The sequence below is a fragment of the Fusarium oxysporum genome, chromosome 11 (genome assembly GCF_000149955.1).
Source record: "Fusarium oxysporum f. sp. lycopersici 4287 chromosome 11, whole genome shotgun sequence".
NCBI classification, from domain to species: domain Eukaryota; kingdom Fungi; phylum Ascomycota; class Sordariomycetes; order Hypocreales; family Nectriaceae; genus Fusarium; species Fusarium oxysporum.
In genome coordinates this window covers 1,424,116-1,451,634 of record NC_030996.1, presented here as the reverse complement: position 1 = coordinate 1,451,634, position 27,519 = coordinate 1,424,116, and the positions used below count along the sequence as shown (strand labels likewise).

Genomic DNA, 27,519 nt, shown 5'->3' with positions numbered 1-27,519 from the left:
TGACTTGTTGGTTTGGGAAATTGTTTTCTTGAGGGAGATCTATGGGATATTTATACCTATTTCTCTATATTTTCGATCGATCGTCACGATCTAGATACTCCTCGATCTCTTCCACTCCCGTGGTCTTCGACGATAAATGTCATGACATAACTTCTTCCGGTACCTAGGTAACCAAGGAACTAATCGAGATAGACTCTCAATCTGTCGCAGTCTCCAAGCAATATCACAAGCGTGACATATCTCTGGTTCCGTCTCATGTCTTGGCAGGACAACGAATTGATATGTTACATTCAATATCATTCATCTACGGAAAGTTCCAAAATCTCAACTTAAAAAGTAAGCCACGGCCATAAGAGGGTAATTAAGAGTAATTAAAGCGAGACCAGCGATCGTGCCGCCCACAAAACTCCGTAGACTAGTCCAAAACCAGCTGCTGAGGATGTCGGTGCTACCCAAACCCGCATCAGTGTCAACACACGTAATCCTGTTGAATGGCGAATGGACCCCTGGCCCCCTGTCAACCTCGAGACTTTCGACCCTCTTAGAGGTTACCCTATCGCTCTTAACCAGGTTGGACAGCGCGGTATTATGTTTCCCGGTGGACGACATGGTTTGGCTCTTGAACCTTTCGCACGACCTACTTGCACTTGGTCCATTAAGACAAAAGAGCCTGGAAACAACCGCTACTCGTTCAAGTTTATCAGTGGTCTTGTTAGACAAGCTAATAACGGCTATTACATGATTACTCGGCCGTCTGCTGGCGTCCCCGGAAGGATCATGTCCCTTCTCACTCGTTTGCACCGCGAGGATGGAAGTCACTTCTTCTACGTCAAGCCTCAGGGACTAGCTGCCACATCCTAGGAGCCAAAGGGGTTGCATTAGAGTGGAAGTGGATATCATGCTTAGGCATTCAGTATTGTTGTGAAAAAACTCTCCTTCTGTTCAAATTCTATCTATACTAGTCTCATTCAATCTTATTCGCACCTAGTACTATCTAAATATACACAGATCTCCTAATCATGGAATGATGCCTGAGTAAATTCACCAATGCTCGTGACCTTTGAGTTCTTATCCCCAAGATAATAGCTTAATTATTGCTTGTTCGGGTCTCGGCGTTAGAATTAGATCCGCCATGGTATGGTGTTGGTATAGAGCTACAAGGTGACGTGGAAATAATAGTCATAATGACCGAGGCTGAAGCTAACCGAACTCACCTTATTCAAGCCACCGATGTCTTCAGTTTATCAGCCGCCCTTCATAGCACTGTTTCCCGAGCGGCCCTCTGCGGATCAATGGTTCCGGCCGTTTGGAACAAGGTCAACGCACTGTTGTATTGCTCTAAACCGCTATTAGCCACACTAGGGAGATCGTAACCTAATTCGTCTTGGTAGATAAGTCGGCTATCATTTCCCCAGACTTGGCGAGATAGCAACCCCTCCGGATGAGCTCCGGCCGAGATATGAGTCGCCATATCGCTAACTTACCAGCGGTATCTGATGAACTGATACCAAAGTCACAACTGAGGTTCAACGTTAGGACCAAGGGTGAATAAATATTGACCCATTGGCCCGTAACATGTCCATCGATCATTGAGTAATATTAGCGACATCGGCGACAATGGACAGCAACAACTCTGACGACAAGAAGAAGCTCAGCGTCGAAATGGAGCAAATGAACCAAGACGAAAAGCTCGCCGACGACACACTACCCGGAGAAGCCCTCGACGCCGAAGATGAATTCTCAGATATGTACTACCGCAAACTTCTATGGAAGATTGACCTTTGGCTCCTCCCACTCATGTGGATATGCTATGGCACGCAACAAACCGACAAAACATCCCTCAGTGTTCAAGCTGTCTTCGGAATCCGAGAAGACACGGGCCTTGTCGGAGAACAGTTCAACTGGCTCAGCACAATTTTCTACCTGTCGTATCTGGTCTGCGAAGCCCCAGGAAACTGGCTAATGCAGAAATGTCATACCGGCAAATTCTTATCCATCGTCATGGTCCTTTGGGGAGTAATTGTTCTGTGCATTGCCTTTGCGAAGAACTTCGCGCACCTTATGGTCTTGAGAGCGATCCAGGGTGCTCTCGAATGTACCATCTCGCCCACCTTCATGCTCATCACTGGTGCATTCTATACCTCCCAGGAACATACACTACGATCTTTGATCTGGGGTACATCCAATGCTGGAATGAACATCCTCGCCGGATTGAGTATGTATGGAATCGGTCTTCATGCTGAGAAGCATCCAGGAGGCCTGGCTGCTGTAAGTATTCTTCGATCTTGGCTGTTTAGATGAACTAATGCAGATGATCTACGTAGTGGAAAGGTATCTCATTCCTTCTAGGAGCCTTAACAATTACATGTGGTATCCTTGTATGGTTCATCCTTGGAACTCCCCGCGAAGTTCGATGGTTAAGCGAAGAGGAGAAGCGCGCTGCCATAGCTCGTGTCATGTCCAACCAAACTGGTTCTGATCGTGAAAAGAGATCCGAATTCAAGTGGGATCAGGTCTGGGTCGCCCTCAAAGGTTCGTCTCTGTTACTTACAAGCTCATCAAGGCCTTCGGTCTAACATACTGCCTTAAAGATCCACAAACCTACTTCTTCTTCTTTATCACCATCATCAATGCCCTCCCTAACGGTGCCAACACGACATTCTCGAAGCTCATCTGGAAGTCTTTCGGCTTCACGCCTCTGGAGACACTGCTTAAAGGCTCTACCCCTTACTACTGCGTCAGCATCTGCTGGTTCTTGGTGGTCGGATATGTGACCTTGAAGAAGCCTAATATTCGATGTGAGTTCCCCTATCCTAGTAGCATTGCTGACTCTGATCTAATAACTTCAGTCCTCATGATGATGTTCTCTCTTATCCCGGCCTTTTCCGGAATGATGGCCCTCGCCTTTTTGCCCCAGGACAGCATGAAATGGACTAGATGGGGCATGTATATTCTGCAAGTCTTTGGATCACTCCCTGGGCTCAGTAAGTCTCACAATATGACTAGGCTCCATCAGCTAACTTGCTGTGCTAGTGATCTGGACGTTTCTTCCTTCGAACGTTGCTGGTCGGACCAAGAAGACTGTCACCGCTACTACAATCTTCGTCGCATATTGTGTTGGTAATGCAGTTGGTGCACAGATGTTTGTTGCCTCTGACGCTCCGAAATATATCAGGGGTCTGACCGCCTGCGCCATCCTCTACTGCGTCGAGTTCTTGAGCATGGCTTCATGGAGATTCTACTGTAAGCAGATCGCTCATTTTTGGGTTTTCCTACTGACACGTCGTGCTAGATATCTGGGAGAACCGACGCCGTGCCAAGATGATTCGTGAGCAAGGTATCTCGGAGGAGGAGAGCGAACGGCTGGGCAGGCTTAACGCTGAGGCTGATATGACTGACTGGGAGAACATTCACTTCAAGTACAAGTATTAAAACTTGTAATACTTCACCATGTATGCAAACGAAAGGGATTGGAGTTTGAAGGAATCAGACAAGGCAAAGAATGCAAGTAGTTGCCAAGATAATGTGTATGTATACACCCAGACATGAAGCTTACCACCACGAGATAATTATCAAGAGACTCTGTATCAAGTCAAATCATCCTGGTCCGTGAATCTATACTCAAGCATCTTGTAACCGTATAGTAACAAATGGGGAGCTGGCACAACGGTAGCGCGTCAGATTCTAGCTTAAGCATAGATATTCCTGAAGGTTCCTGAAAAATCCGGTGTCCCTCATATTTTTAACCCCTTTCGAGCGAACTTAATGTGATTTTGACTGAGTTTTAATGCAGCCACGTGTAACTTCGTTAGTGGCCACGTCTGAGGGATTCAAATACGGTTGCTGATTAAGTCATCACAAAAGCTTCTTATTATGTTTAAGTTGGGAGACTCATCTTTGTTGAGGCTACGTACATATTGCCTTTTAAAACGGTGAGTTGACTTGATGTATCTCGTGGAACTATTAATCAATTAACCTCATAACCGTATTATAGATAATGCCAGAACCTTCTTCACTTAGAGATAATAATACCATAGCTCGGCCAATTTCTCCAAGTCGGAGAGGAATTTATCACCTGATGTGAAAAGGCTTGAGAACAAGCAGAGTAACAATCAGCACAAAGTGGACTTCATACCTTCTGGGCATATATCTTAAATGACCATCTTGTTCTCCGACACATTCTAATCATTTAAGTTGTTTCATTCTTCGCTGCCACTAAAAATCCTGCCAATATCTATCAGCTCTTCCCAACGATCATCCTTCTGAACCCTGATTATGCCTTCAGGGGTTATGACTTTGATGTCATCAACCAATTGAGTACCATAGTCATACGCGTTGTCTCCTTTCACAAAAGCACACAGGACCTGAATCCAATCCTGCATTAGTTTCCTTTCGACCTCCGCTGGGCCATGCGTTATTGTGAAGCTTTCATGTCAGTAAAACAACCACACAGCCAATAGGGTCAGTGAACTCACTTCCAGAATGGCTTATCCATAGCATGGGCCACCCCGAATGACTTGGGCGCCACTTTCTCGTCTATGAAGGAGAGGCGGTAGGCTATTTGGTAACGCCAGATGTCGTGGATATTCACTCCATTTGCTGACAAACTCTGAACAAGAGATCTTGATGGAGCTCTGACCTGACCGTCAGATATAATGTTGCCTAACGTCAGTTTAGTTGGAGTGCCTGGTGATCAAAGTGACGGATTGCCTACCAAACACTCTTTTCCAGTCTTCTAAATATTCAGAAGCTGGAGCGCCATAGCGTTTTATCACTCGTTCAGAGACTTGAGGCGAGTAGTAGTTCATGACTTGCATCTTTAGTGCATCAAGACTGGGTTCAGTAGGACTGTTGTAAACCGAGTAAAGCGTCTCTTCGTTGGCGACTTCGCCGATCAAGATCTTATAACCTCTGGACTTGAACTCGTGGGCAAAGTCTTGGCTCCTAAGATACTCCATCACGTTTGAGTGAATAAACAGATGGTCAGTTACAGGTCTGAATGTGTGGTGCTCCAGTTTGGGGATAGCTTCAACAAGATCTTGCGTTGTGACCTGCCGAAGACGAGCAAGTTTCTCCTTCGCAGAATCCTCCTCGTCAATGTTAAATAATCGGCAGACTTCTTCAAACTGGGGCTTGGTTTCTTGGAGTGACTTTGGCTGTGCAGGAATGGCGTTTGAGTTCATGAAAACCCGGCGATACAAAGATGTTTTAGGTCCTGGCTTCCGAAATTCGTACAACATCTGAGCCTCAACGCTGTATGCACCAGCGCTTCGACCAGCCAGAGTAATATTGTTTAGATCTCCCCCGAACAGAGAAATATTTTCCTTCACCCATTCAGCTGCCATTCGCTGGTCCCAAAGGCCAAAATTTCCTGCTGAATCACCCTGGCTTTCTTCGAGAAGGGCCTCTCCAGCGAGGAAGCCAAAGATGTTCAGTCGATAGCCTATAGCTACTACAATAGCATTAAGGCCGCCGGTAGAGATGAGTTCCGTTGGGTCCATGCCTGGGTCTTGCGAGGGGTCGCCCATCTGGAACCAGCCGCCATGCAACCATAGCATGACAGGCCATTTTGAGGTCTTCTCGTCACCGACGGGCGTCCAGATGTTCATGAATAAGCAGTCTTCGCTATAGATACCGTCACCTCCTTCGGCCTTTCCAACATGGAATGTCTTTTGTGGACATATGGCCTTGAACTGAGTCGCATCGAAGGGACCATCTTTACCGTTTGCATAAGTGTACGAAGACGGTAGAGGCCTCGGCTTGCGCCAACGGTAGTTGCCGGTTGGTGGAAGCGCATACGGAATGCCAGCATATCTTCGAGATTTCTGATCAAACTGAATACCACGAATTTTGCCTTTGTCACCAAGGTTCAGGTCATAGGCCTTTTCGTCGTATGAAATGGTGTTTCCCATGTTGACGGATTAGGCTTGTCGCTTGAGATTCTTTCGTCTGGGCGTCAATCGGGAGGTAGGCTAGATTTGGAGAAGCCTACGATTCATAGTTTCTGTTCTGGCATGCTCCGCTTCCGAGATCCGCCCGGCTTCGGCCGCATTTGCCTATCTTGCCATCAACTCCACAGTTGATCGGATCTCCGCCCGATATTAACGGATGACCTTTGGCTCTATTAGACACTCTTGTTTCAGCCCATTCTTGAATGATACAACTCACTCCAACTTGGGGCATCATAGAACTAAGAGTTCGCTCACAACAAGTCTTGTCTTTCATTTACAACGACAATGGGTAGCATTAACCACAAACATCTCCCAATTGACCTTTCTCACCACATCAATGTGAAGAGCAAAGCGCGGCATCCGTCGCCTCTCAAAGATATTATTCGATTTATGGGCAAGAAAGGGATGATCAGTCTAGCGGGAGGTAACTGCCAATCGATCATCGGCTAGCCAACTTCTTGAGCTCATAATATTCTAGGTCTTCCTCACCCATCTCTGTTCCCAGTGGAGAGAGCGATATTCGAGTGTCAGCCACCTCATATTGAACCTTCAATTGAAACTGGGCTGGTCAGCCTTGATCTTGGACGCGGCGCAAATAGTGGCAAGTTGGACCTGACACAGTTTTTACAATATGGTAAGCCTTTTAGCAACACAACAGCATCATATCCTTCTTTCTAACCATTTGAAGGCTCCGGTGCTGGCAACCAGAAGCTCCTGAACCTAGCACGAGAGCTTACTGAACGGATGCATGCTCCTCCTTGCGAACACGAATATCTCCTGCACCCTGGAAACACAAATGCGTGGTCCAAAGTCGTTGGCCTTCTTTGTGAGAACAATGACTATGTGATAGTTGACGAGTTCACTTATCCATCGGCACAGGCTTTGTGGATTCCATTGGCTATCAAAGCAACGCCTGTCTCAGCCGATGAACAAGGAATGTCTGCCACAGGACTGCGAAAGATGCTGACAACCTGGGATGAAACGTCTATGGGTCAAAAGCGACCTCGGCTGTAGGTCAATATGAGCAAACTTTGAACAATACTGACAGTTACCTACAGTCTCTACCTTGTCCCCGTAGGCTCGAACCCAACAGGCGTCACAATCTCAGCTCAGCGGCGACGGGAGATCTACGCAGTCTGTGTCGAATTCGGTGGGTAAACGGTTCAAAAGATCTGTCCTCGATTTTACTAACCCTTTAGATATCATACTTGTCGAAGACGACCCATACTATTGCCTTCAGTTCCCAAAGTCCACCATCAAGGAGCAAACCTTCACGCCTGTATCATCTAACAAGTTTCTCGAATCGTTGATACCCTCTTTTCTCTCGATGGATACTCAAGGACGTGTCATCCGTCTTGAGTCATTTTCCAAAACTCTCTTCCCAGGCCTGCGGCTGGGATTCTTTGTGGCCAACTCAGTATTTACGGAGAGGCTACTACGGGTTACTGAAGTTGAGACTCAAGACCCAGCTGGACTGAGTCAAGCATTGACTTTGGCACTCTTCCAAAACTGGGGCATTGATGGATATTTAACATGGCTTCAGAGCCTTCAGTTTCAGTACAGAACCAGACGAGATTGGCTTATCACAGCCTTCAAAGATTCCTTCACAGTTGTTCCGGCGACCAAGTCACCAGTGCCTAAGGCTCAAGGCAATGTTGCTTGCATCTCAGACTCAAATGGTAGGCTGCTACCTGTCTTCAGTTATATCGAACCCGAAGCAGGGATGTTTGTCTGGTCAAAGTTCTACTTCCATGGGGTCTGTCGGTTCACTGAACTTCGGGATGTAAAGGTTGAAGACCCAGAACAGGCTTTCGCCACCGAACTTTGGGAAGCCATGGCGGGTGAACTAGTGCTTCTTACTCCTGGGTCTTACTACCACGCTTGGCAAGGCCTCGACAAGACTTCCACCGCAGCTAGAGGGGCAGATCCAGAGTCTGCATTTTTCCGGTTCTCGTTTGCAAGTCCATCTGTAATATTGGCTTCCTCATTTTTGCAGAATGTGTATGCTAACTTATGTACAGAAAGAACAGATTGAAGAGGGAGTCAGACGGGTGAGAAACGTTGTAGGGAAATTTTGGGATGTTTCTGTATAGGACCTGTGTCGCATTTATCCGGCATCTTGACATTCAGTCCATGCTATCTATGCACCCCTCTCGAGGGGCGATCAAACAAATGTTCCCCAAAAGTTCTCAAAGAACCCCTCGGATAAGTCCAGATTACCCAGATCGAGATCAGGATTCTGGAATAATGTCTGAAAATCCATGTTCATTTGTTGTCCCTCTTGGTTGTCCTGAAAAGTCCTTAGTACCTCCTCAATGATGATCTTCCCCCTGGTGGCACCAGACCAGGTCACCTCCAAGTCTCCTAGAAGCTGAATGCAGAGATGTAAGTCGGTATCTTCCCGTATGCTCTCCGGGTTCGTCATTCGTAACCTGTCAAGATCTTTGTCAGCAATGTATGCTGCCTTCTTTCTAGTGTACCTACAGGACAAGGCCAGATATAGTGAGGTAGTTCACGCATAATGCTAGATAGTGGGAAGGTGGTACAAAGTCTCTCATATGCCTCGAATTATTAATGCAACTCCTGGCAGCGGTTACACAATTCTCTACGGTTTGTCGCTGGCTGAATGAATGCTTTCTACGGGCAAAAGTCCTGGAATTAGCGTGTCAGTGCTCTCTTCTTTTAATCCAGAGAATTGTTAAAGCTTACTGGTATAGAGCAACGAGTGTTCCATCGTGTATGATCAAGCTTTGGACAGACAGCTCAGACTTGGATCCTGCACTCATAATGCTGGCAGAATGGCTTATGATTAGCAGACGCTCAAAAAGGTCGAATGGTCACACTACCTCTCGGATGATTTTAGGTGTTCTGGATGGTCTTTGAGCCAGATGTCTAATGACTTCTCTTGCCCTAGCGCTAGGTCCATGACCCTCTTTTGCCCAACCTTAGTTCCAAGGTCGCGTATCTCGGTGGGCGATTGGATACTTTGCACTTCACCAGATACCTTGCAAAGCCCTATTAGATCTAAAAAGCCTGATACAGCTGATCGTGGGTTCAGGTCATGGTCTAAAGTTCCCTCCAGACTGTATAGTGTATCCACTTCCTCGTCTCCAAGTGGGAGCGGCAAGGCACAGCAGCAGTCGCTATCATTTGCGGCCATTGGTCTTCCAAGACATATAGAAACAATCCTACGGCGATTAGTAGACAAGATAGCAGCTGATGCATGGACATACCTATCGAGGCAGTAGATGCTCCACCAGATCCTTCTGGAAAGTTCAACCTCAATTGAATCTGCTGGACTCCGTGGTGAGGCCGTGGCTGACGGTGTCTATTTCTTGTCAGTCGACTTATTTAATATTAAGAGCCCTCCTCACTGACTACTTCCAGATGCATTCCCAATTCTTGACAAGCCCTTACGGCTTGCCCAGCAAAATGCCAGCTTGTTGATAGAGTATTCCAACCAGCGCAGCACATCGAGATCAACCCTAGACACTGGGTTCGGGACTTTGTAGCTTGTCCAGTTGTAGCGAAATGCAAGAGAAGAGCTCTCTCATAGAACTCAAGTCCAGGAAAGGATGAGTGATTCCCGTCAGGGGCGGTCAAATTTGATGCGCAAGCACAAACCGCAAAGAAGACTGAAAGGAATCCACTATCTTGTATAGAACCTCTTTGTGATGTGTATAGACTCTTGTAGCTTTCGGTGAAATGCGGCTTGTAAAGCACAGGAAAGGTATAGTGGTAATGCTCAAAATATAGGCCAACTAGCATATCAGCCATGTACTTTGGTGGTAGATTCATGTCCTCGGCCTTGGGGAGGTAAGGTAGGTCGCGCCATCTTAGACCATGAATAAAAAAAGGAAGCTCAGGCTGTGGCTTTCTTATCATCTGAGTCGTGTCCTGTTGGCTTGCGGTGGAGAAAGGGGAATTATCGGAGCTCTGGCATGGTGCAAGAGTCAAACTGTCAATCGCCTGCAACAGAAATTCGTTATTCGCGCCGCCGATGAACCTACTCCAATCAGCACACCGAACAAGCAGAGCTTTGGAGGTCAAACCTTAGACCGCCATAGGAGTCGTGAACTAAGGATCCAAATGCTTGAGTCCCGGACTCTCCTTGATGATTCACTTGCTCCTGAATTTTGTCGGTATCCTGCTCCTCGGTATCTCTTGGCCGTGATTGAGAGGCATCATTATTTCCGAGGCTAGCAATGCTGCTGGCTGCTGTTGACATATCGTCCTGTTGAGGTTGCAAACTTTGATCGGGCAACACAGGTGGAGATTGGTGGGAACACGTGTTAGTACACTCTCCCTGTGGTAGTTTGTCGATTGCTTTTGTTAGTTGTGCTGCTACAACCTGCAACTTCTGACAAATCTCATCAAGCTCCCGATAACGAGCTTCATACATGGCTGCATAACTACAAGACGTCAACATTGATCCATGATTAGATATGGCACCAGGTCAGAGACTTGCGACTGTGAGATGCATTGTCATTGCTGCCAGGATACTCGCATGCAAGGTCGCGGGAGTCGCAATTATGACAAGGGTTATTTCCGTCACACTTGATCTACTGCAGGGTAAGATAGTGTACCGTAAACAAATGGGTCATTCAAGACAGACCTTTTTCCTTCGACAGGTCACGCACGCCTGCCAGACTCGTGATGTAATGACGTCGTGTGAGCTCATGATCCTGATAAGGATCTTGATAATGCTGGATGCTGTAAATGTGATTTGTTCATCAAAGAGTAACTGGACAAATGAACGACGTTATTGAGGGTTTAGAAGCAATACTCGGAGATGAAAGGGCGCGACAAATGGCCAGCGATATCGGAATCACTTCTGTTGGCCGAACCAGGAAGCTTATCTCCATTCCTAACGTTATCCCCATCACGAATGAGGAGACTGTTAATAGTGCCAATCTCTTGAACGCGGGGTTGACCCACTCCGGACCGAGCTCCGGCCGAACCATATCATGTAAGCCATCATATCAACTTTGGCCAGTTGACCGATCTACTATTGACTACTCTATTATAGAGATAACACACACTATGGCTTATCAAAATGCCTCCCCTGTCGTCAATGCCTCCGGGAAAACACGCCTCCAGGAATCCTTAGAGCGAGCTAGAGATCGTCTAGGTCCAAGCCTGGGACAATGGCTTGCTCTACCGGGACATGCTCTCGCCAAAACCATTGCGCCTCTTGGTGAAGATGTTAGTTAGCCCACTCACCATCACTCGAAATGCGACTGATTTGGATAGTGGGTTCTCATTGACTGTGAGCATGGTCACATCGACGATTATAACATGTACCTTCAAATCAGTGCCATATCATCAAGTGGCGTGTCACCTGTCGTCAGAATTCCGGCCGGTGAACCTTGGATGGTGAAGCGAGCACTAGATGCAGGTGCCCATGCGATCATGGTGCCGATGTGCGAGACAAAGGAGCAGGCGATGCAGATCGTTGAATCGGCCAAATACCCCTCAAAGAGTTACCCGAATGGTTTCCGAGGCACTGGAGCCATGTTTGCCCCAGCTGCTTTCAATTTGACCGGCCGTGAGTATTTGCTCAACGCAAATAGCAATGTGATGATATTCGTCCAAATCGAGTCTCGCAAGGGCGTGGAAAATGTTGAAGAGATTGCCAAGGTCGATGGTATTGGTATGTCGCTCTCCACGCTGGACTTCATCACAGGTTTACTGATGCTGCTGTAATAGATATGCTTTTTATCGGGCCAAATGACCTTGCGTCTTCTCTAGGCTATGTTGCTTTCGATCATGCAACAACACCGGAAGTGCAACAGGCGACTCAACGGATTCTAGACGCAACTTTGGCCGCTGGAAAGTATGCAGGACATTTTGCTCTTGATGCAGCAACTGGTAGGTGACAGCGCCCAAGCTCTCTGAAAGACTGTATCTGGTATGCTAACTGTTGAGTAGCTGCTCAACGATATGAACAAGGCTTCCACTTTGTTAACTGTGGTGCGGATATTGTGGCATTGACATCTCAGATGTCAGCCGAGATACGGAAGGTGAAGGATCTAACGACAAAGAACTTGGCCTATAATGCCGCAAATGGAAGCGGATCGGAAAATGGCGTGAAAAGGTTGGACGGGAGGGGAAATGGTAGTGTGGATGCCGTGAAGCTCTACTAGTAGATTAGAGATACAGCATGCGTAATAGGCTGTCGCGAACCCTGAGGAAAAGTTCAGCTCGGATCTCCATTCCATTAAGAGATGTATAGCTACGATTTATACTCCATAATGAACATATGGAACCCATTGCGGCAATCTAGAGACATTTTCATCATCATCATCCAGGCTTCAATGCCACGAGGATCCGACGCCGTTCCTCTCTCGTCATGCAGAATGGATCTTGCCTTCCTCTTACGACCACGAGTCGGAGTCTGTTCTCTGAACCATTGATCTCGCCGCTCTAATGTCGCTTTATGTAAGCCTCGACATACTGACTCATCTGCCGAGTCACCTCGCTGAAAAGCTTCATAGGTGATCCTTGCCATATGAACGCTGATATCGTCACCAACCTCCCAAAGAGTACCGATGACATGACGAAATCCAGCTAGTTGAAAGGCACTGATGAGATGAATGCTTTCATCAAGGAACTTCTCGTGGGCAATCTGTCCAGTGCCGCATGCCGAGAGGTATGCAAGGAATGGTGAATATTGCTGGATGTTAGTTTCCAGAAGGGTTGAAACAGTTAGAGGTTCATCTTGTAACAGAAGGCTGCTTTGGGAAGGGTCGCGCAGGTTGGTGGCGCCGTGGTCGGCGAAGTGGAAGACCTTACACTCTGGAAACTGCGAAACAATGTCTTCTTTAATACCTTTGGGTTCAACTACCTCAAATCCTTTGGACTCGCAGATGGGACATAATTGAGTGATTTCTCTGCCTGCTGAAGGGAGTGTACTGTACCCTGGTGTTCGCTCCATGGATATAAGCACAGCCCGCTCGTTGCCCAAGGGAAATGGGTTTAGACCTGCACGACTCCGAGTCCGGATAATGGCTCTGACAGACGAGCTATACGATGACATAGCTCTGTCGATCACGGTGTCTCGCGCTCCTTTATAATGTCGGCCAGCTGCATGGAGAGGGTATATGCTCAATACGCCTGTTGGGATCCACCAAATCCGTGGCAGGCGTTCTTCAGGAGAAACTTCGTTGATTCCTAGTGCACCAAGGACGGGTTCAGCAATAGTATGCCACAGCCACTCGAGTGTCTTTGGACTTGAAGTATGGCCCTGTTGGGTATTGGACCTTATATCTAGGATTGTAAGCTGAGGCAAAGGAATGCTGCGAATCTGGTCGCTCTCCACGATAATTGCGTCACGACGGAACTCGCTGGTATTGATAACAATAATTGCTCCAGGAATTGCAGTATTCTTGATGCTGGATTCGCTTGGCGCAGAGAGAAATTTTTCAAATCCGGGCCTTTGGCGGATGGCGTCGAGTAGTCTATGAAGCTCGCCGAGGTCATGGTTCATTCCGGCATGCCGGCCTGATGATGAAGGCCTGTGGATCTCACCACTGGAATAACCGACAGCTCAAGAAGCACTGATTTGACCTTGGAATCGGTTTAGATTCTCAGCGAGTTCGGGCTGCTCAGTCCGAAGATCCAGGCATTCCATCCGTGATTCTTCAACGGAAGCTGCCATCAATCCCCGTCCTTGTTCAAGAAACCGCAATGCAGCAAGTGCTCCTCTGTTCGCCGAGAGTGCCACAGCTGCTGAATCAGATGATAAGCCATAGACTTGGACCAGTGCACCTTGCTTATCAGCATTGCTCGTAGTCTGTGCGATGAGATGAGGAACAAGATCCATCGCAGTTTTGACAGCTTCATAAGCCTTGTCCCAGTCAGGTACTGCCGCGTAGTATTGGACAAGTTATTTTCCTGCGCGAATGCGAGAATCATCGTAAGCGCTAGGACTATGTAAGGCAGAATCTAAGTCTGCAATAGCGGCATCGAGATGTTCTTTTTCTTTCGTCTGCCAGAACAAATTACCATAACGACCGCCTTGGTTAACCAGCCTGTTAGCACGTTCCGGGTGGCTTTCTTCTGTGGCATCCAGTGCTTTTTGTCCATAATTGATAGCTTCGTGCAAATGGCTCGACACTCCAGTTTTCTTGGACATGTCACTCAACTGCACTGCCAGGGTGTTAAGACAAGCAGCTCTATTCGCATGATCTTTCGGTGTCAAGTCGACAGCCAGCCGCCCAAGTCTCAGCGCCTCTTCAAGGTCCTCCAAATTTTGTGTCAGTTTGTATTTCGTAGTGAGAAGGGTTGCAAGGTTGTGAAATGTAGCAAATATGTCGGGGTGATTCTTATGGGCGGCCTCTACAGCCTTTCTCTGCACACTGATTGCCTCCTCAAGAACGTCTGGATCATCTGTTCTGAAGTATTCGTGCTTCAAGATGATTGCTAGGTTGGAAAGGTGTTTTGACTTGCTATCGTCGTCGGGGCTCAGTTTACAAGCCTTTCGTCCGACTTGTATCGCTTGTCTCAAATCACCCACGGTTCCGATCCTTCTATATCTTCGACTGAGCTGAATGCCAAAGTTGCTGAGACATTTGTGTCTGTCCAAGTACAACTCATCGTCTTCGATACGATCGCAGACCATTTCGAATATGTGGATAGACTCTTCGAGATCTCTGATGCTTCCTGTCCTGAGGTATCGATCACCGAGGAAGTTAGCATAATTGCTCAGCTGAGCCATGCGCTCCAGACTATCTTCTTCAGTGACTTCAATAGCCTGCTTCACAACTTCGATGGCTTCTTCGAGATCGTTTTGGTCTCCATGTGTTTCGTATCTTTCGCTTAGTGCTAGCCAAAGGTTACCGAGTCTCTCGAGAAGCTGGGGCGAGTTTTCATCCGTCTGTGCTATGACATCATGACATATTTGAATTGCTTCGTCGAGATCTTCCTTTTTTTCCAAAGATTTGGTGTCAGGCTGTAAGAGGAGCAGCCAGGTTGGCTAGAAAAAGAACACGCTTCGGATTGCTGATTGGTGTTACCTCCACAGCTTCTCGTTGGACTGCAATGTTTTCGTCGATAACTCCTAGCTCTCGCGTCTGCATGAAGAGCAACCCTAGCTTTGTGGATAGCTGATCAAGAATTGTTCCTCGGTGTGGATAAGTTTCTGAAAGAGCTGCAATCGCGTCTCGCGAAGCTTTAATGGAGTCTTGAAGTCCTTCACCATTTTGTGGATCACTTCTTGGGTATTTCTCGTGCCAGTAGACAGAGAGGTTGATCAGACGTGGAGTTCGCTGTGGGTGACTTTCTGGCGTGAGATCAATAGCCTTGATTGCCATGCTGATAGCCTTGTCAAGGTCAGCTATCAATCCGACTCTTCGGTATCGGTGAAGCGTCGATGAGCGACTTCGGACATCTGATTTGGTAATTCAGGATCGCTATCAGAAATGGCTTCGAGGATTGCCTCCTCGACCGTGATTCCTTCAGGATTCAACATGATAGGCGATAAGGTAGATGAGTCTGCGGCTACAACTGCGTGTTTATACAGGTAACGAGAAAGATAGAAGCAAACAATTAGGTAGTAGGATTGGGAAGAGACAACTAGTACGTTGAGTTTGAGCTTATCTATTACATGATTACTACCCCGCTTGAATACATGCAAGGTAAGATCGGGCTGAAAACGGCATGCTGCGTGTGTACGGTCGCCTCTTCGGAGCTGGAGCCTATAAGGAGTCAGACAGCCTCTTTGAGCTCTTAGTGAGCGTTGTTTGCTGGCGAGGCTATGTGCGAAGATGAATGATAGAACAATATAGGTATTACGAGGGACTTCAATAGTCAATTAATAGGCGATTTTGCTCTGTGGTATGATACTGACAGGCACGATTTCAACTGCATGTTGGCTTTGTCGCATCACAAATTTTGGCTCTGACTCCATGAGAGACTTCAAAAATTATGATGGTGTACAAAGTCTACTGGGACATACTGAGTAACAACCACAGCTACTCTAGGGTTGCCAACACAGGCCAGTTATATTGATGAGACGTTGCTGGGGAGGCTAATTTGTAGGGCGTCAGAGGAATCAGTGGCAATATTGCAAATAGCTTGGTTGACCTTACTCCAGAATACTTACCAAGCCTTGATCACAAAAGGACTTGTGAATATCCGTGAGCCTTGTGAAATTCGGAAGAAAGGCAAAAGGCGAGAGCTTCAAGTGCAGTGAGACATTCAGTAAAGTTGATGGAACTGTTGCTGGGAGTGCTTATCTTCAGCCTTCAGCTAAGGACGCTTATTGGCCCGTAAGTGAGTCCCCCTCTTGCAGTTAGCGGTGGATGAAACTCGGGCTCTTCGCAATGGAACACTCAACTTCGGAGAACCCGATATCGTATCATGCAGGACCTCGTCATTCCATGTCCTTGAGTTGGTAGTCTTATGTTACACTGCAATGCAAATTCCAGGTATTTGAAATACCAAAATTTCTGTACTTGTCGCATTTTTTGCCTGGAGCGGTGTTGTTCCGCTTCCTCGTTGCACCGTGACATAGATGGCGTTCATGGAATGTCATTGCATGTTGGTTCAGCCCGCAACGCAGCCATTAATTATTGCCGCGTATCACCACAGCCCTAGCCTAGCCTCCTCCACCGGCCCTGAAATTCTTCGAAATACTGTGCTTCCCCCCGTCACTATTTTTCACTGCTGTATACGATAATTCTTGACTTGGCCTTCAATCCGCTCAGGGTCACGTTTTTTAATTGACCCCTAGTATTTCTGGTCTTAAACACTGTAAACAGCATCTAGCAAATTTTATAATATTAGTTACGAAGCTCGCCGAGATGTTTGTAGTCTAAACTTGTCAGGTAGATGCCCCTAACGATGGATCAATTATAAGGCAGCTCGGCGAAGTATCGCGGGCAGCAATAACAGAAGGACGATTTGGGCTTGACACCACAATGTCCATCCCTTATCAGGTTGAACGCATGTCAGATGCGAAAGCTGCTGAGAATCAGGGTCATGGGCCAGCGGATATTTTTGGCCGACACCGTCACCAAAACAGGCAAGCCACTGAGTCTGTTTTGAACCCTGGCACGGCACTTGCGGCTCACCATACAGACGGCTCGCAGCGGAACGCAGCGCTTCAATGCTACTTTGTATGAGCACGGCCAATATAATAGAATCAAATGTTGCATTCCGCTTCCTCTTGGAGGGTTCTAATTCCGCACCATCCATGATGATGCGGCATAAGCAGCCATGGTGTACATAACGACCATCTTCAATGCTTCTCGTCCGAAGGGCGGTTGCAACGGCATCAGCCCTTGACACAACGGCATCCTTGATTATGAGGTCCCAGTATAAATATGTCTGCTTGGCCCCTCAGAAATAACAGAACAGCACATCATCCGCAACAATCTTCTTACTCAATACTTTCTATCCAAGCTAGAAATCCACTGCATCATCCACCATGTCTCAGATCAAAGTTGGTGACTACCTCTTCCGCCGTCTTCACGAGCTCGGCATCCGCTCAGTCTTTGGCGTTCCAGGAGACTACGAACTTGCCCTCCTGGATCTCATCACAGACAACGACCTCGTCTGGAAGGGTAACCCTAATGAACTCATCTCTTCTTACGCTGCAGATGGCTATGCTCGTGTCCGTGGCGCGGGAGCCTTTGTCACCACCTTCGGTCCTGGTGAACTATCCGCGTATTGTGGTATGGCTGGCCACTACGCGGAATTTGTTCCTGTTGTGCATATCGTTGGCTACCCAACTGTCGATGCTGTCCGCAACAAGAGAATCATGCATCACAGTCTTGGAAACGGGAAGTTCGACATGTATGAGAACATGGCTAAGAACATCACCGCTGCAACTGTCGTGATCAACTATGCACCTACTGCGCCCCGAGAGATCGATGAAGCGCTTACTGTTATGATGCGTGAGAGCAGGCCCGTCTATATCGGGCTCAGCGTCGATATTGCGTACGAAATGATTGATGCCGAGGGGCTCAACGTCCCAATTCCTACCGAGCTGCACCCAAACGATTCAGCTCTCGAGGGGATTGTTGTTGAAAAGATCAGAAAGCTGATGGAGAGATCGAACAACCCAGCTGTTATTGTTGATGGAGGCAAGTTCTAAGGTCCCAGTTGCACAACCAACCTCACTAACTATCTTAGGTGCTGTGCGCAACGGTGTACTTGAAGAATCGCATGAGCTGATCAAGTTGACCAACCTCCCAACCTTTACTACCGCGATGGGCAAAGGGGGCCTTGATGAATCCATTCCCCAGTTCGCAGGTGTCCACTCCGGGGCTGGCACTCTGCCCGCCGTGAAAGAGGCGCTTGAATCTGTTGACACAGTCATCTGGATCGGCAACTATCCTTCTGATTTCAACACGGGCGAGTTTACGACTGTTGTAAACAAGGATGCCATTGTTATTGACCTCCAACGTTTCGCGGTTTCGACTGGCAAGATCCAGTACCCGGTCTCAATGAAGCATGTGTGTATAGCTTACAGTCACTTTTGGCAAAGCCAGCTGACTCTCTCAGATTCTGCAACGCCTCGTCAATTCTCTTCGTTCGAACCCGATTTCCATGGCTTCACGACACATAACTTGGAATCCATATCCAAAGTTCAACTTTCAGGCCAGCGACGACCTGAAGCAAGATTTCCTCTGGGGTGTAGGTCACGCCGATGCATCTTCTAGTGAAGGCTGATACTTACGGAAACAGAAACTCAGCTCCTTTTTCCGCCCCGGTGATGTTATCATTGGTGAGACCGGTACCTCCGCTTTCGGCCTGTGCGATACCAAACTCCCCAGCGGAGTGATGATGTTCAACCAAACCGTATATGGCAGTATTGGGTATGCTACTGGTGCCATTGTTGGAGTTGGTCAGGCTATCAAGGAAAGCGAAGGGAAGTGGAAGAGGCCTGTCCTCGTCACTGGAGAAGGCTCTATGCACCTCACTATTCGGGCACTGGCAGATATGCTGCGGTGGGACCTCAAGCCAATCATGTAAGCATCCTCTTCTCATTTCTGGCGGCAATCTTTAGCGTTTGCTAACATGATCCAGATTCGTGCTCAACAATGGCGGATACACAGTCGAGCGTCTCATTCACGGCAAGGAAGCCTTTTATAATGAGGTCGCAGTTCTGGACTATTCCATGCTCGGCAGGACTTTCGGACCAGCATTCGAATCCAAGTACCACGGTCCTATCAAGACTTGCGGAGAGCTATCGTCACTCCTTCGAGACCCCAACTTTGGCAATGTAGGCTGCATTGAGGTAAGACTTCACCCTATTTCACCTTGATGGAGAGACGTTGCTGATGAAATGCAGTTGGTCGAACTCATCTTACCTCCTCTCGACGCACCTTCTGCTGTCATCAAGACTGGTGCCGCGATCGATGCATTCAACAAAGCCAAGGCTGAGCAGGGGCCCAGCGGTATCCAAGGTGCTTGATGTTTGATCCTATCGCGGCATGAGTGCTCAAGATGGAAATTATATTGAATTTCAAATCCCTTGCTCTGATCACTAGTTCACATCAGCCAATGTTCAATACATACTTGAAAGCCTTGACCCCATCGACAGTAATGAATTTGAGGTGACGTCATTAGCTCTGTAGGCGCGCCCTACAATTGACCGCATCCACATTTTGTACTCCACCATCCATCGAAATACAAAACTCTGAGAAGACGTCCGCTCTGTTGCATTGGAATATTTCAAGTAAACATTCTGTCTAATTGCCAAAACTGTCGGGGTAGCTCTCAAGTGCGCAGCCATGTCGCTAATGGCCAACGATCCTGGCGAGCTCTCTCTGAGCAAGCTCCTCTCAACTCTCACCCATACGGTCCATCCAACCACTTACGTCTTCGCCACGTTCACTGACACCTCCAATCTACCACCCCTGTCCGAAACGCAGATGATCTTCAAGGAGTCCGAGGGAGTCACTGTCATTGTCAGCAAGGACTACGCAGAGTCACACAAGATCGATTACTTCTTCCCTTGCAAAATGATCAGTCTCAACGTCACCTCGAGCTTGGAAGCTGTCGGATTCATGGCGGTTATCGCGACGAGACTGGCAGCCAAGGGCATTGGTTGTAACCCTGTTAGTGGTTTCTATCATGATCATATCTTTGTGCCTCTTGGTCGGGAGGAGGAGTCATCGGAAGTGTTGGTGCGATTAGCGGCGGAGAAGAGGGAGGAGACTGAGAAGGCATAAGAACAAGAGCCATGGAGGAACAATTATCAGTCTTGGGGGATCCTTCGATGTAAAAGGATAAGATCATGAGAGTCTATCTATGTCCAGTAAGCTACTGCCTCCCAGCAGCCAGAGCTAAATTACCGAGACATCACTTCAAAAGCCACTTGATGCTTTCAACAAGATCTACAGCTGCTTTCTTCCCTTGACTTAAATGCGCGAAGGCACCCCAAAAGATATGAGGCATGCCAGGATAAATATCCAACCGCGTCTCGATTCCATTATCCTCGCGCAAGACTTGCTCGTAGATCAGAGCCTCGTCGCGAAGTACATCCATTCCACAAACCTGGAAATATGTCCTAGGTAAGTCGTGGTGACCCGTTGGCCAGATGAACGGAACAAAGAGATGCGAGGATATATCCCCAGCTGCAGAGTCGTGGAAAACCTTGTCCAGAGCTGGGGTGAGAATAGGATCGTCCTTACACTCAGCTTGGGTCCGAGAAAGATAAAGGTCCTTGTACGTCTCAGGCAGTGCATCTTCCTTCTCTGGTGGCAGTACCATTGGAGCGAGCAGAAAAACGCCAGTTATCGCAGGAGTCAGCTTCTCATCTCGGGCCAGATGGCTGGCTATCGCAGCCATGTTTCCTCCAGCTGATGAACCACCAATGATGAAACCCTTCGACAGTGAAACCCTCAGCTCGGGCTCAGCGTTCGTAGCAATCCATTTCAAGCTGTCCCAGACATCGTTTATGCTAGCTGGAAACGGGTCTTCAGGTCCTTGCCGATAGGAAGGCGCCAAACAAACAACCCCCAGCTTTTGTACAATATCACGACACGAGCGCTCAGCATCTTCTGGAGATCCGATAGTCCACCCGCCACCATGGATGTAAACAACAAGCGGCGGGGTTGAACCAGAGTTGTTAACCGGTTCGTAAACATGAGCGCGCAACTTGTGGCCATCTCTTGCATTGTAATAGATATCGCGCTCAACAACACCACTCTCTGGATCGGGCAGCTTATGCAGGCTTTTCATATACCATCTCAAACTTGCGATTGCCTTCGCTGGATCAGAAGTGTCAATCTGGGGAATAGTTATTGTTTTGAGGTACTGCACCAGATCAGTCTGGACTCATTCATGTGAATGCTGGAGACTTACGTCGTCCAGCTCGGGATCAATAGCTGCGAGTTGCAGTCGTTCCTCTCTTGAAAGTGCCATCTTAGCAGTTGCGAGCGTGGTCACGATATCAGCGATTATCTAGAGTGTGTATGAGTGAAAGGTGAATGGCCCGTTCAAAAAATCGACCAAAAGTAGTCCTCCAGCCTGGAGTTAACGGTCTTATCGCATGTGGAAGTGAACAATGGCTCAATGTAATCCATTTTGGGCTTACTACTATACTAAGAGTTCTCACATCGGTATTAAGATTCGGACATAATAATTACATCCTCTCCTCAGGTGTCCCTACGTGTCGCCTTCCTGATTCTCCTTCAGATACCAGCACCGGCCTTCAAGACTGTCTAGGCTTGCTTATTGGCAGCTCACATAAGCACCAATCCCCCTTATCCAATCAGATTGACATTATCCGTGGCTTCAGGCCTCTTTTCGGAAAAGGCCTTAGACTCTTCCTTTCGCTGACTATCACCCAGCGAAACACGTCTCCTAGCATCAATATACACCATGTACTCTTCATACGTATGCGGCAAGACCTTAAGATCTTTGGGCACGGAGAATGTGTAGTTGAACTGACCAGTTGGCTTTGCGACACCATGCTCAACATCACGGACCTTACTGTCAACACGGACATGCACACGAGTCATGGGCTTCTCCGGATCCGGGAAGCCAGGCTCAGTACCGTCTTCCTCCAACAGCGGAGGATCGGTGTATGCGACAGTAGCGGTTAGGTACAGAACACTGCCGACGGGAACCGGATTTCGGAACGTGCAGGGATCAGCGCTGATGAAGGTCGGTCGCGCATGAGCAAAACTGGCCGCACAACAGAACGCAAGCTCAAAGGTTTGCTTCAGATGGAAGCCACCAAAGATCATGGTCTGGTGACGATTTCGGTACTGAGGTTGCATGATCGCAGCCGTTGAAAGCTGGGTCTTGGACATAGCGACGACGTTGGAAGGTTGGCGAAGGTCATTATTCGGATCGTGGTATGCAAGTTGTCGCAACCAGATTTGATGAATCAGAGCGGATTCGGCATCGTTAGGTTCAGTCTGAAGAAGTGAAGCCTTAGAATTCTCCTTCTTGGACAGCGACTTAGCCTCTCCAGCCTTGAAGATCTTCTCTTCCTCCGCATTGGTGGGGACCAGCTTGGGGATGTTGACTGGCTTTCTTGTGTTAGGGTCCAGGGCGACCATGGTGAAGGTGCATGTCAGAAGGACATCCTCTGGCTTGCTAGGTTCGCCTTCTTCTCTGGCCTTGGCAACTTTGCAGGTGATTTCGACACTACTCCTGCCAGAGGCATAAGTGACTTGACCGCTGTACTCAAGATCGCAAATCTCTGTAAGTGGGTGCGCTATTGTGATGCGGTCCAGAGCGGCGGTCACCGTTGTAACGCCAGGGCCGGTATGCTTATAGACGATGATGCCAGAGAGGGCATCGAGGTCCATGAATAATGTTCCAAGTCTATCAGTTTGGTTAGTTTGATACGTATGATTGAGTTAATCGGCGCGGTTACCTTATGTGACCCGAAGAGTTGACATAAGTGTCTGAGAGCCAAGGGTCTTTCTTGAGCGGGAGCACGACGCGATGATAGCTGTCGCTCATTTTCTTGGGGGTCAGATCGCGTTCCTTGGGATAGTCATCGGACTTATGAGCCGGCAGACCCCGTTGCTGACGCTCGAACGCCTCTATCCATGGCATCGGTTGCCTCTTATCCTCGAGGCCCTGAAATACGCCATCTGTTTTTCTTGGTGTTGTTGTATGGAAGCTGTTGGCATTGGGACGCGCCAATGCAGGGTTGGCTGGTCGCAGCACATGTGGCCTGCGCAGCGAAGCGACAATGCTTCTTGCTTCTCGACTTCTGGACATCATGGTGAGTTGTGAAAATGAAGTTCAATTGTTGATGGTCGTGTGACGCAATGTTCAAGTTCGCTGGCGGATCTGATTTAGCGAACCGGAGAAACCCGATAAGTCAGCGAGACGCTAAGATAAGACCCTCGCGGAGTTTGATAACCGAGCTTGTATGAGACTTGAGCGGATGAAACCGGCTTCATGGAAATGCATCTGCGGTACAATAATTCCAGTAAATCTTCTGCAGAAGTCGATCGAATATTTTTTATTCCGATTGTCAGTAAAAGTCGATGTTCCTGCATAATTGTATGGGTCTGGTGGTGGAACCGGCACCAAACTGATCAGCCAACCAACAAAGACATTCGCTTATGCATTTGGACCTGGACATATCCTTGCTTGTTGTGATATGTGACCTGCATGGAATATCCTATCATCCTGCGATGGCACTGGATGTCATATACCTCAAAACATCGATGGTGCGATGAAGCAGCGGGTGAGAAGACATTGATTTATCGTGAATTCGGCGGTAAAAGGATGTAAGTTCAGATAAAAGTTACGTCAATTCATCAACTATTGTACAAAAGGATTTAGCATTGTCTGTCCAAGCATCGCTATCTCACAACTGTAATATCAGAATTCCAGCTTTGAGACATTGTCCCACTTCTCGTCAGAGTCAGCAAGAGCCTTGGCCGCCATATGAGCATATTGGAGCGCGTCCTTGCCCAGGATGATTCTCAGTGGGGGCTCCTCCACATTCGAAAGGTGAATAATAGCTCTAGCTATCTCAGAAGCCTCCGTCCACTCTGAGTGTCCCTTGACCAGCTGAATCATCTGGCCGACAGTCTGCTGATAAGGCTCGCTGACCTTGGCCGTCTCAGTGGCAGTGGTAGCCCACTCAGTCTTGATGCCACCAGGCTCGGCGACTGTAACCTTGATACCGAAGGGGGCCACCTCCTGCGACAGAACAGTTGAAAATCCTCCAACAGCCCATTTGGCACTCTGGTAAGCGGCTGCTCCGGGTGTACCGACGCGGCCTCCGACACTTGAGACTTGAATAACGTGGCCGGACTTTTGTTTGCGCATGATAGGCACGATGGCTTTTGTAACATTGACGACCCCGAAAAGGTTGACGTCAACCTGCTCGCGGAAGCCTTTTATATCTGCATCTTCGATGGATGCCATGTCTGCGTAGCCGGCGTTATTTACGACCACGTCGATGCGGCCAAACTTGTCAATGGCTTCCTTAGCTGCCTTGTTGGCTTGGTCGAAGTCTGTTACATCAAGAGCGGTTGCGAGGATCTTATCGGATCCATATTTCGCGACGATGTCATCGAGTTGAGATGGGTTGCGAGCAGTTGCGACGACGATATCGCCCGACTCAAGGACTTTCTCGACCAGCGCGCGGCCAACTCCTCGAGAGGAACCAGTGATGAACCAGACTCGTGCCATGTTGGAAGGGTAAGTGTTGTGTGACTAAAAGAGGATATTGCAGTGATTTAGTTGTTGGAGAAACTTGAGTAGATGCTGAAGATCTAGTAGCTGTTGTAAAGGAGAAGAAGGCGATTTATATAAGATGAATTGCTTTCACAGTTCCGACTGTTGCTCTCGTCTACAGTCCAAACAGCGGAGTTCAATACGAAAACTATGGCACGCCATACCTACTCAGCCCCATATTGGCATGAGGCTGTCCAGTAGAGAATGGGAATTCACACTGAGCATTGACAAAATCGAGAAGGTATTAACCTTGTTGTATGCACGTCGTGATCCACTCCGGGAATTGCAGCCTATCTCCGGGTGCTGGAGTGCATCGTTGAAGTCCGCTGCGCGGTGACGGACATAACTTCGCTGGGAGATAAGCGGCGTTTAATCTTTCCAACGTTACACTGCATGGAAAACGCCACAGGCCTGGCTTATCCATTGGCTTATTTTCTGAGTGGCTTCTGCTCTTTTGGGATACTGATTTTTTGGCTTACTGGCTTACGGCTGACGACCCACCGCCGCAGGGTAGTTTGGATCAAAAGGCGAAAACTCAACGTCAAGCTCTCTGTCTAGCCAGGAGATCAAATATTCAGATACAAGAGTGAATATATCGGCTTGAATAGTGAAACATGATTGCTTCCTCTCTTCCCCAGACTTCCTCATTTTGTTCCTGATGCAACTATGTGTGATTGCTGCCCGCAATTGTTCACAGTCCAAAGTTTAATGCCCCACTTGCGAAAAGTGGGCGTCCACTCAAAGCACAACCCCAGAGAATTGTCATCACCCATGCTATTATATCAGGCTTGAAGGGAACCAAGCTGAATTATTTGGGCTCGAAATGCGATTTATTGTAAGTAGACCTGGGCCAAAACCTGTCTGTGAGTAAGGCGCCTTTAAAGTAAGTCTGCCTTGAGATTAGCCTAAACCCCACTTCACATTCGATCTGCCTCGCGACAAGGCGACCGTCTTGCCTACGATCAAATGTTTGAGCAACGCAGCATCGATAATTTCTGTTCCATCAACTTCGACAGCACCTTGGCCCATCTTCAGTAAGCCTTAATATCGAATCAATGAGCGAGATGGCGAGCCCTAGCAAACTCTGCAGCGTGTCTTTCGACATGTTGCAACCACGTCTGGAAGCAGTTGAGAATAGCCTCCATACAGACTTCCAGCACCACAGTACTTTCTCTAGCTTCAAGCAGGCCGTAGAAGGCGGATGCTTTATATGTACGAAGCTCTGGGACTCCGTGGAAGATGCCTCCATCGACGGCTGGTCCAACGAACCTGGTAGCTGGGTACCCTTCGGCTGAGACCTGGGGCGATGGACTTGGGCGCCACGTTGGTTCGGAGCTATTTATTGGCACATGAGATACCTGAGGTTTGGCATGCCGCCTAATTTTAAGTTGAAGTATAAAGGAAACGTCTTCTGTTTTCTTCCGTGCGAGGGTACGTTTGCTTCCCTGCCAATGAATCGTGGTTCAATCACTAATGCGGTGAGATGAGAAGTCTTCTATGCTGGAAGAATGTTCAATCGGTTTTGAAACTAGCACATCATCAGAAAAAGTCCTTCAGCTGGCTTATGAGTGGTACGAAGCCTGCAGTGACTCACACGAATCCTGTCAGCGCTTGAGGTCTTCACTGAAGTTTGCTCCATCAAGGCTCATTGACATCAGTTCTGGTGATGACTGGAAACTCTGCTTATATCCACGGGATATACTAGACCCTCCAGACTATATGACTCTGAGCTACAGATGAGCCAAGAACCCTTCGGTTGTTCTTTTGAACTCAAATCTTGAAGACTTCCGAAGGGGCGCACCGATTTCTCGCCTTCTCAAGACATTCAAAGAAGCCATCACTGTTGCGCGTCGGCTTTCAGTCAAGTACCTATGGATTGACTCGTTGTGCATCATTCAAGATTCAACGGAGGATTGGGCCCGAGAATCACTCCAGATGCACCAAGTCTACGCAAACTCTGCCTGCACCATCTCGGTAACCGCTTCGGAAGGACCTGATGAAGGGCTATTCAGGAAGGCCCCATGATAGTTCTCATAACATATGGGGCGCACCATTGACCGTTACTATCGCGAGCAATACCCTGCACTTTGTGCATGTACCGAGGGAATCTGGGGAAATAGCGCGGACTTAGTTACAAGCGCACTAAGAAAGTTCCCCGGGACTAAGTGCTTATGGTGATCAACAAACCGCGGAGCAAGTCGATCTACAGGAGAATGCATCGGCCCTTCCATCGATCGTCTGTTTCCATGTTACCATCCATGAAACGATCCTTTTGCCCGTTCAAGAACTTCACGCATATCGAGCATTACATGATCATTACAAACGTACATTTCTTGCTTCTGGATATCATGACCCGATCCCACGCAACTGCCGTATCACATTACCATGGTGTTGCTCGGAGCGCGATTGGATGGAGCTGTCTCGGTCCTACTCACGGCCTTGGCTTCATTTGACGGGTTGGGGTATGGCGTGGAGGCGGAGCTAGTGTTTTCGGAAAGCTTGGGGATTGGTGATTGAAGAGGAAGAATTGGAGAGCCAGTCATTTACATGTCCGAAACAAGTGTTGGACGCAGGGGTTCCCTGGACAGTATCCCACTTCACGGGCCCGAAACTGCTCACGGGACCAGAAAAACTGCCGGTGAACTTGCTCAACATCTTCACAGCCTAACAATTCAGATGGAGCTGAAGGACTTTGAAGATGAAAGACGGGGTCGATTTATATCTGAAACTCATCGTTGGGCATTCTTCTGGAGTAAATCCGGCATATTCTTCAGCTGAGGGAGCTGATAGTATGCTATTTTTAGAGAGCCCAAGTGCCGACAGCTTCAGATCTTCATCATGAACCAATAACAATATCACAAAATAGCTATCCGACTCATAAACGAAGTTTCCCCAG

General features: G+C 48.0%; 15 protein-coding genes across 15 annotated transcripts; 8 read left to right on the top strand and 7 right to left on the bottom strand.

Moving 5' to 3' along the window:
- Window positions 1-281: 281 nt before the first annotated feature.
- Window positions 282-861, top strand: FOXG_20181 (uncharacterized protein; the record flags this gene model as incomplete). Its single annotated transcript, XM_018400446.1, has 2 exons — window positions 282-336; window positions 431-861. 2 exons carry the CDS (start codon window positions 282-284, stop codon window positions 859-861), a joined length of 486 nt encoding a protein of 161 aa, XP_018247347.1.
- Window positions 862-1,617: 756 nt separating this feature from the next.
- FOXG_09913 (uncharacterized protein) lies at window positions 1,618-3,432 on the top strand (the record flags this gene model as incomplete). The annotated part of the gene is made up of 6 exons (XM_018389139.1): window positions 1,618-2,268; window positions 2,325-2,532; window positions 2,592-2,798; window positions 2,850-2,984; window positions 3,034-3,243; window positions 3,293-3,432. 6 exons carry the CDS (start codon window positions 1,618-1,620, stop codon window positions 3,430-3,432), a joined length of 1,551 nt encoding a protein of 516 aa, XP_018247346.1.
- A 767-nt stretch (window positions 3,433-4,199) lies between these two features.
- FOXG_09912 (uncharacterized protein) lies at window positions 4,200-5,912 on the bottom strand (the record flags this gene model as incomplete). The annotated part of the gene is made up of 3 exons (XM_018389138.1): window positions 4,200-4,425; window positions 4,476-4,662; window positions 4,715-5,912. The coding sequence occupies 3 exons, from the start codon at window positions 5,910-5,912 to the stop codon at window positions 4,200-4,202; spliced, it is 1,611 nt and encodes a 536-aa protein (XP_018247345.1).
- A 324-nt stretch (window positions 5,913-6,236) lies between these two features.
- On the top strand, window positions 6,237-8,355 carry FOXG_09911 (uncharacterized protein; the record flags this gene model as incomplete). The annotated part of the gene is made up of 6 exons (XM_018389137.1): window positions 6,237-6,375; window positions 6,430-6,585; window positions 6,640-6,961; window positions 7,010-7,101; window positions 7,151-7,920; window positions 7,973-8,355. 6 exons carry the CDS (start codon window positions 6,237-6,239, stop codon window positions 8,042-8,044), a joined length of 1,551 nt encoding a protein of 516 aa, XP_018247344.1. The 3' UTR covers window positions 8,045-8,355.
- Window positions 7,905-10,709, bottom strand: FOXG_20180 (uncharacterized protein). The gene is made up of 9 exons (XM_018400445.1): window positions 10,567-10,709; window positions 10,416-10,513; window positions 10,004-10,363; window positions 9,330-9,957; window positions 9,185-9,279; window positions 8,798-9,139; window positions 8,661-8,741; window positions 8,436-8,603; window positions 7,905-8,383 (listed from the first exon to the last, which is right to left on the bottom strand). Exons 1-9 carry the CDS (start codon window positions 10,630-10,632, stop codon window positions 8,116-8,118), a joined length of 2,106 nt encoding a protein of 701 aa, XP_018247343.1. The 5' UTR covers window positions 10,633-10,709; the 3' UTR covers window positions 7,905-8,115.
- A 217-nt stretch (window positions 10,710-10,926) lies between these two features.
- On the top strand, window positions 10,927-12,230 carry FOXG_09910 (uncharacterized protein). Its single transcript, XM_018389136.1, has 4 exons — window positions 10,927-11,156; window positions 11,205-11,604; window positions 11,661-11,822; window positions 11,883-12,230. Exons 1-4 carry the CDS (start codon window positions 10,995-10,997, stop codon window positions 12,095-12,097), a joined length of 939 nt encoding a protein of 312 aa, XP_018247342.1. The 5' UTR covers window positions 10,927-10,994; the 3' UTR covers window positions 12,098-12,230.
- Window positions 12,187-13,440, bottom strand: FOXG_09909 (uncharacterized protein; the record flags this gene model as incomplete). Its single annotated transcript, XM_018389135.1, has 1 exon — window positions 12,187-13,440. The coding sequence occupies one exon, from the start codon at window positions 13,438-13,440 to the stop codon at window positions 12,187-12,189; it is 1,254 nt and encodes a 417-aa protein (XP_018247341.1).
- A 60-nt stretch (window positions 13,441-13,500) lies between these two features.
- FOXG_09908 (uncharacterized protein) lies at window positions 13,501-15,423 on the bottom strand (the record flags this gene model as incomplete). Its single annotated transcript, XM_018389134.1, has 4 exons — window positions 13,501-13,817; window positions 13,959-14,928; window positions 14,969-15,274; window positions 15,334-15,423. 4 exons carry the CDS (start codon window positions 15,421-15,423, stop codon window positions 13,501-13,503), a joined length of 1,683 nt encoding a protein of 560 aa, XP_018247340.1.
- Window positions 15,424-16,873: 1,450 nt separating this feature from the next.
- Window positions 16,874-17,077, top strand: FOXG_20179 (uncharacterized protein; the record flags this gene model as incomplete). The annotated part of the gene is made up of 1 exon (XM_018400444.1): window positions 16,874-17,077. The coding sequence occupies one exon, from the start codon at window positions 16,874-16,876 to the stop codon at window positions 17,075-17,077; it is 204 nt and encodes a 67-aa protein (XP_018247339.1).
- A 305-nt stretch (window positions 17,078-17,382) lies between these two features.
- On the top strand, window positions 17,383-18,051 carry FOXG_09907 (pyruvate decarboxylase; the record flags this gene model as incomplete). The annotated part of the gene is made up of 1 exon (XM_018389133.1): window positions 17,383-18,051. One exon carries the CDS (start codon window positions 17,383-17,385, stop codon window positions 18,049-18,051), a length of 669 nt encoding a protein of 222 aa, XP_018247338.1.
- A 115-nt stretch (window positions 18,052-18,166) lies between these two features.
- Window positions 18,167-19,374, top strand: FOXG_09906 (uncharacterized protein; the record flags this gene model as incomplete). Its single annotated transcript, XM_018389132.1, has 5 exons — window positions 18,167-18,412; window positions 18,462-18,593; window positions 18,645-18,928; window positions 18,987-19,197; window positions 19,252-19,374. 5 exons carry the CDS (start codon window positions 18,167-18,169, stop codon window positions 19,372-19,374), a joined length of 996 nt encoding a protein of 331 aa, XP_018247337.1.
- A 217-nt stretch (window positions 19,375-19,591) lies between these two features.
- Window positions 19,592-20,379, top strand: FOXG_09905 (uncharacterized protein). The gene has a single exon (XM_018389131.1). It carries the CDS (start codon window positions 19,694-19,696, stop codon window positions 20,132-20,134), a length of 441 nt encoding a protein of 146 aa, XP_018247336.1. The 5' UTR covers window positions 19,592-19,693; the 3' UTR covers window positions 20,135-20,379.
- FOXG_09904 (uncharacterized protein) lies at window positions 20,265-21,329 on the bottom strand (the record flags this gene model as incomplete). Its single annotated transcript, XM_018389130.1, has 2 exons — window positions 20,265-21,221; window positions 21,270-21,329. The coding sequence occupies 2 exons, from the start codon at window positions 21,327-21,329 to the stop codon at window positions 20,265-20,267; spliced, it is 1,017 nt and encodes a 338-aa protein (XP_018247335.1).
- Window positions 21,330-21,448: 119 nt separating this feature from the next.
- On the bottom strand, window positions 21,449-23,228 carry FOXG_09903 (uncharacterized protein). The gene is made up of 2 exons (XM_018389129.1): window positions 22,795-23,228; window positions 21,449-22,742 (listed from the first exon to the last, which is right to left on the bottom strand). The coding sequence occupies exons 1-2, from the start codon at window positions 23,148-23,150 to the stop codon at window positions 21,671-21,673; spliced, it is 1,428 nt and encodes a 475-aa protein (XP_018247334.1). The 5' UTR covers window positions 23,151-23,228; the 3' UTR covers window positions 21,449-21,670.
- A 531-nt stretch (window positions 23,229-23,759) lies between these two features.
- FOXG_09902 (uncharacterized protein) lies at window positions 23,760-24,578 on the bottom strand (the record flags this gene model as incomplete). Its single annotated transcript, XM_018389128.1, has 1 exon — window positions 23,760-24,578. One exon carries the CDS (start codon window positions 24,576-24,578, stop codon window positions 23,760-23,762), a length of 819 nt encoding a protein of 272 aa, XP_018247333.1.
- Window positions 24,579-27,519: the final 2,941 nt, after the last annotated feature.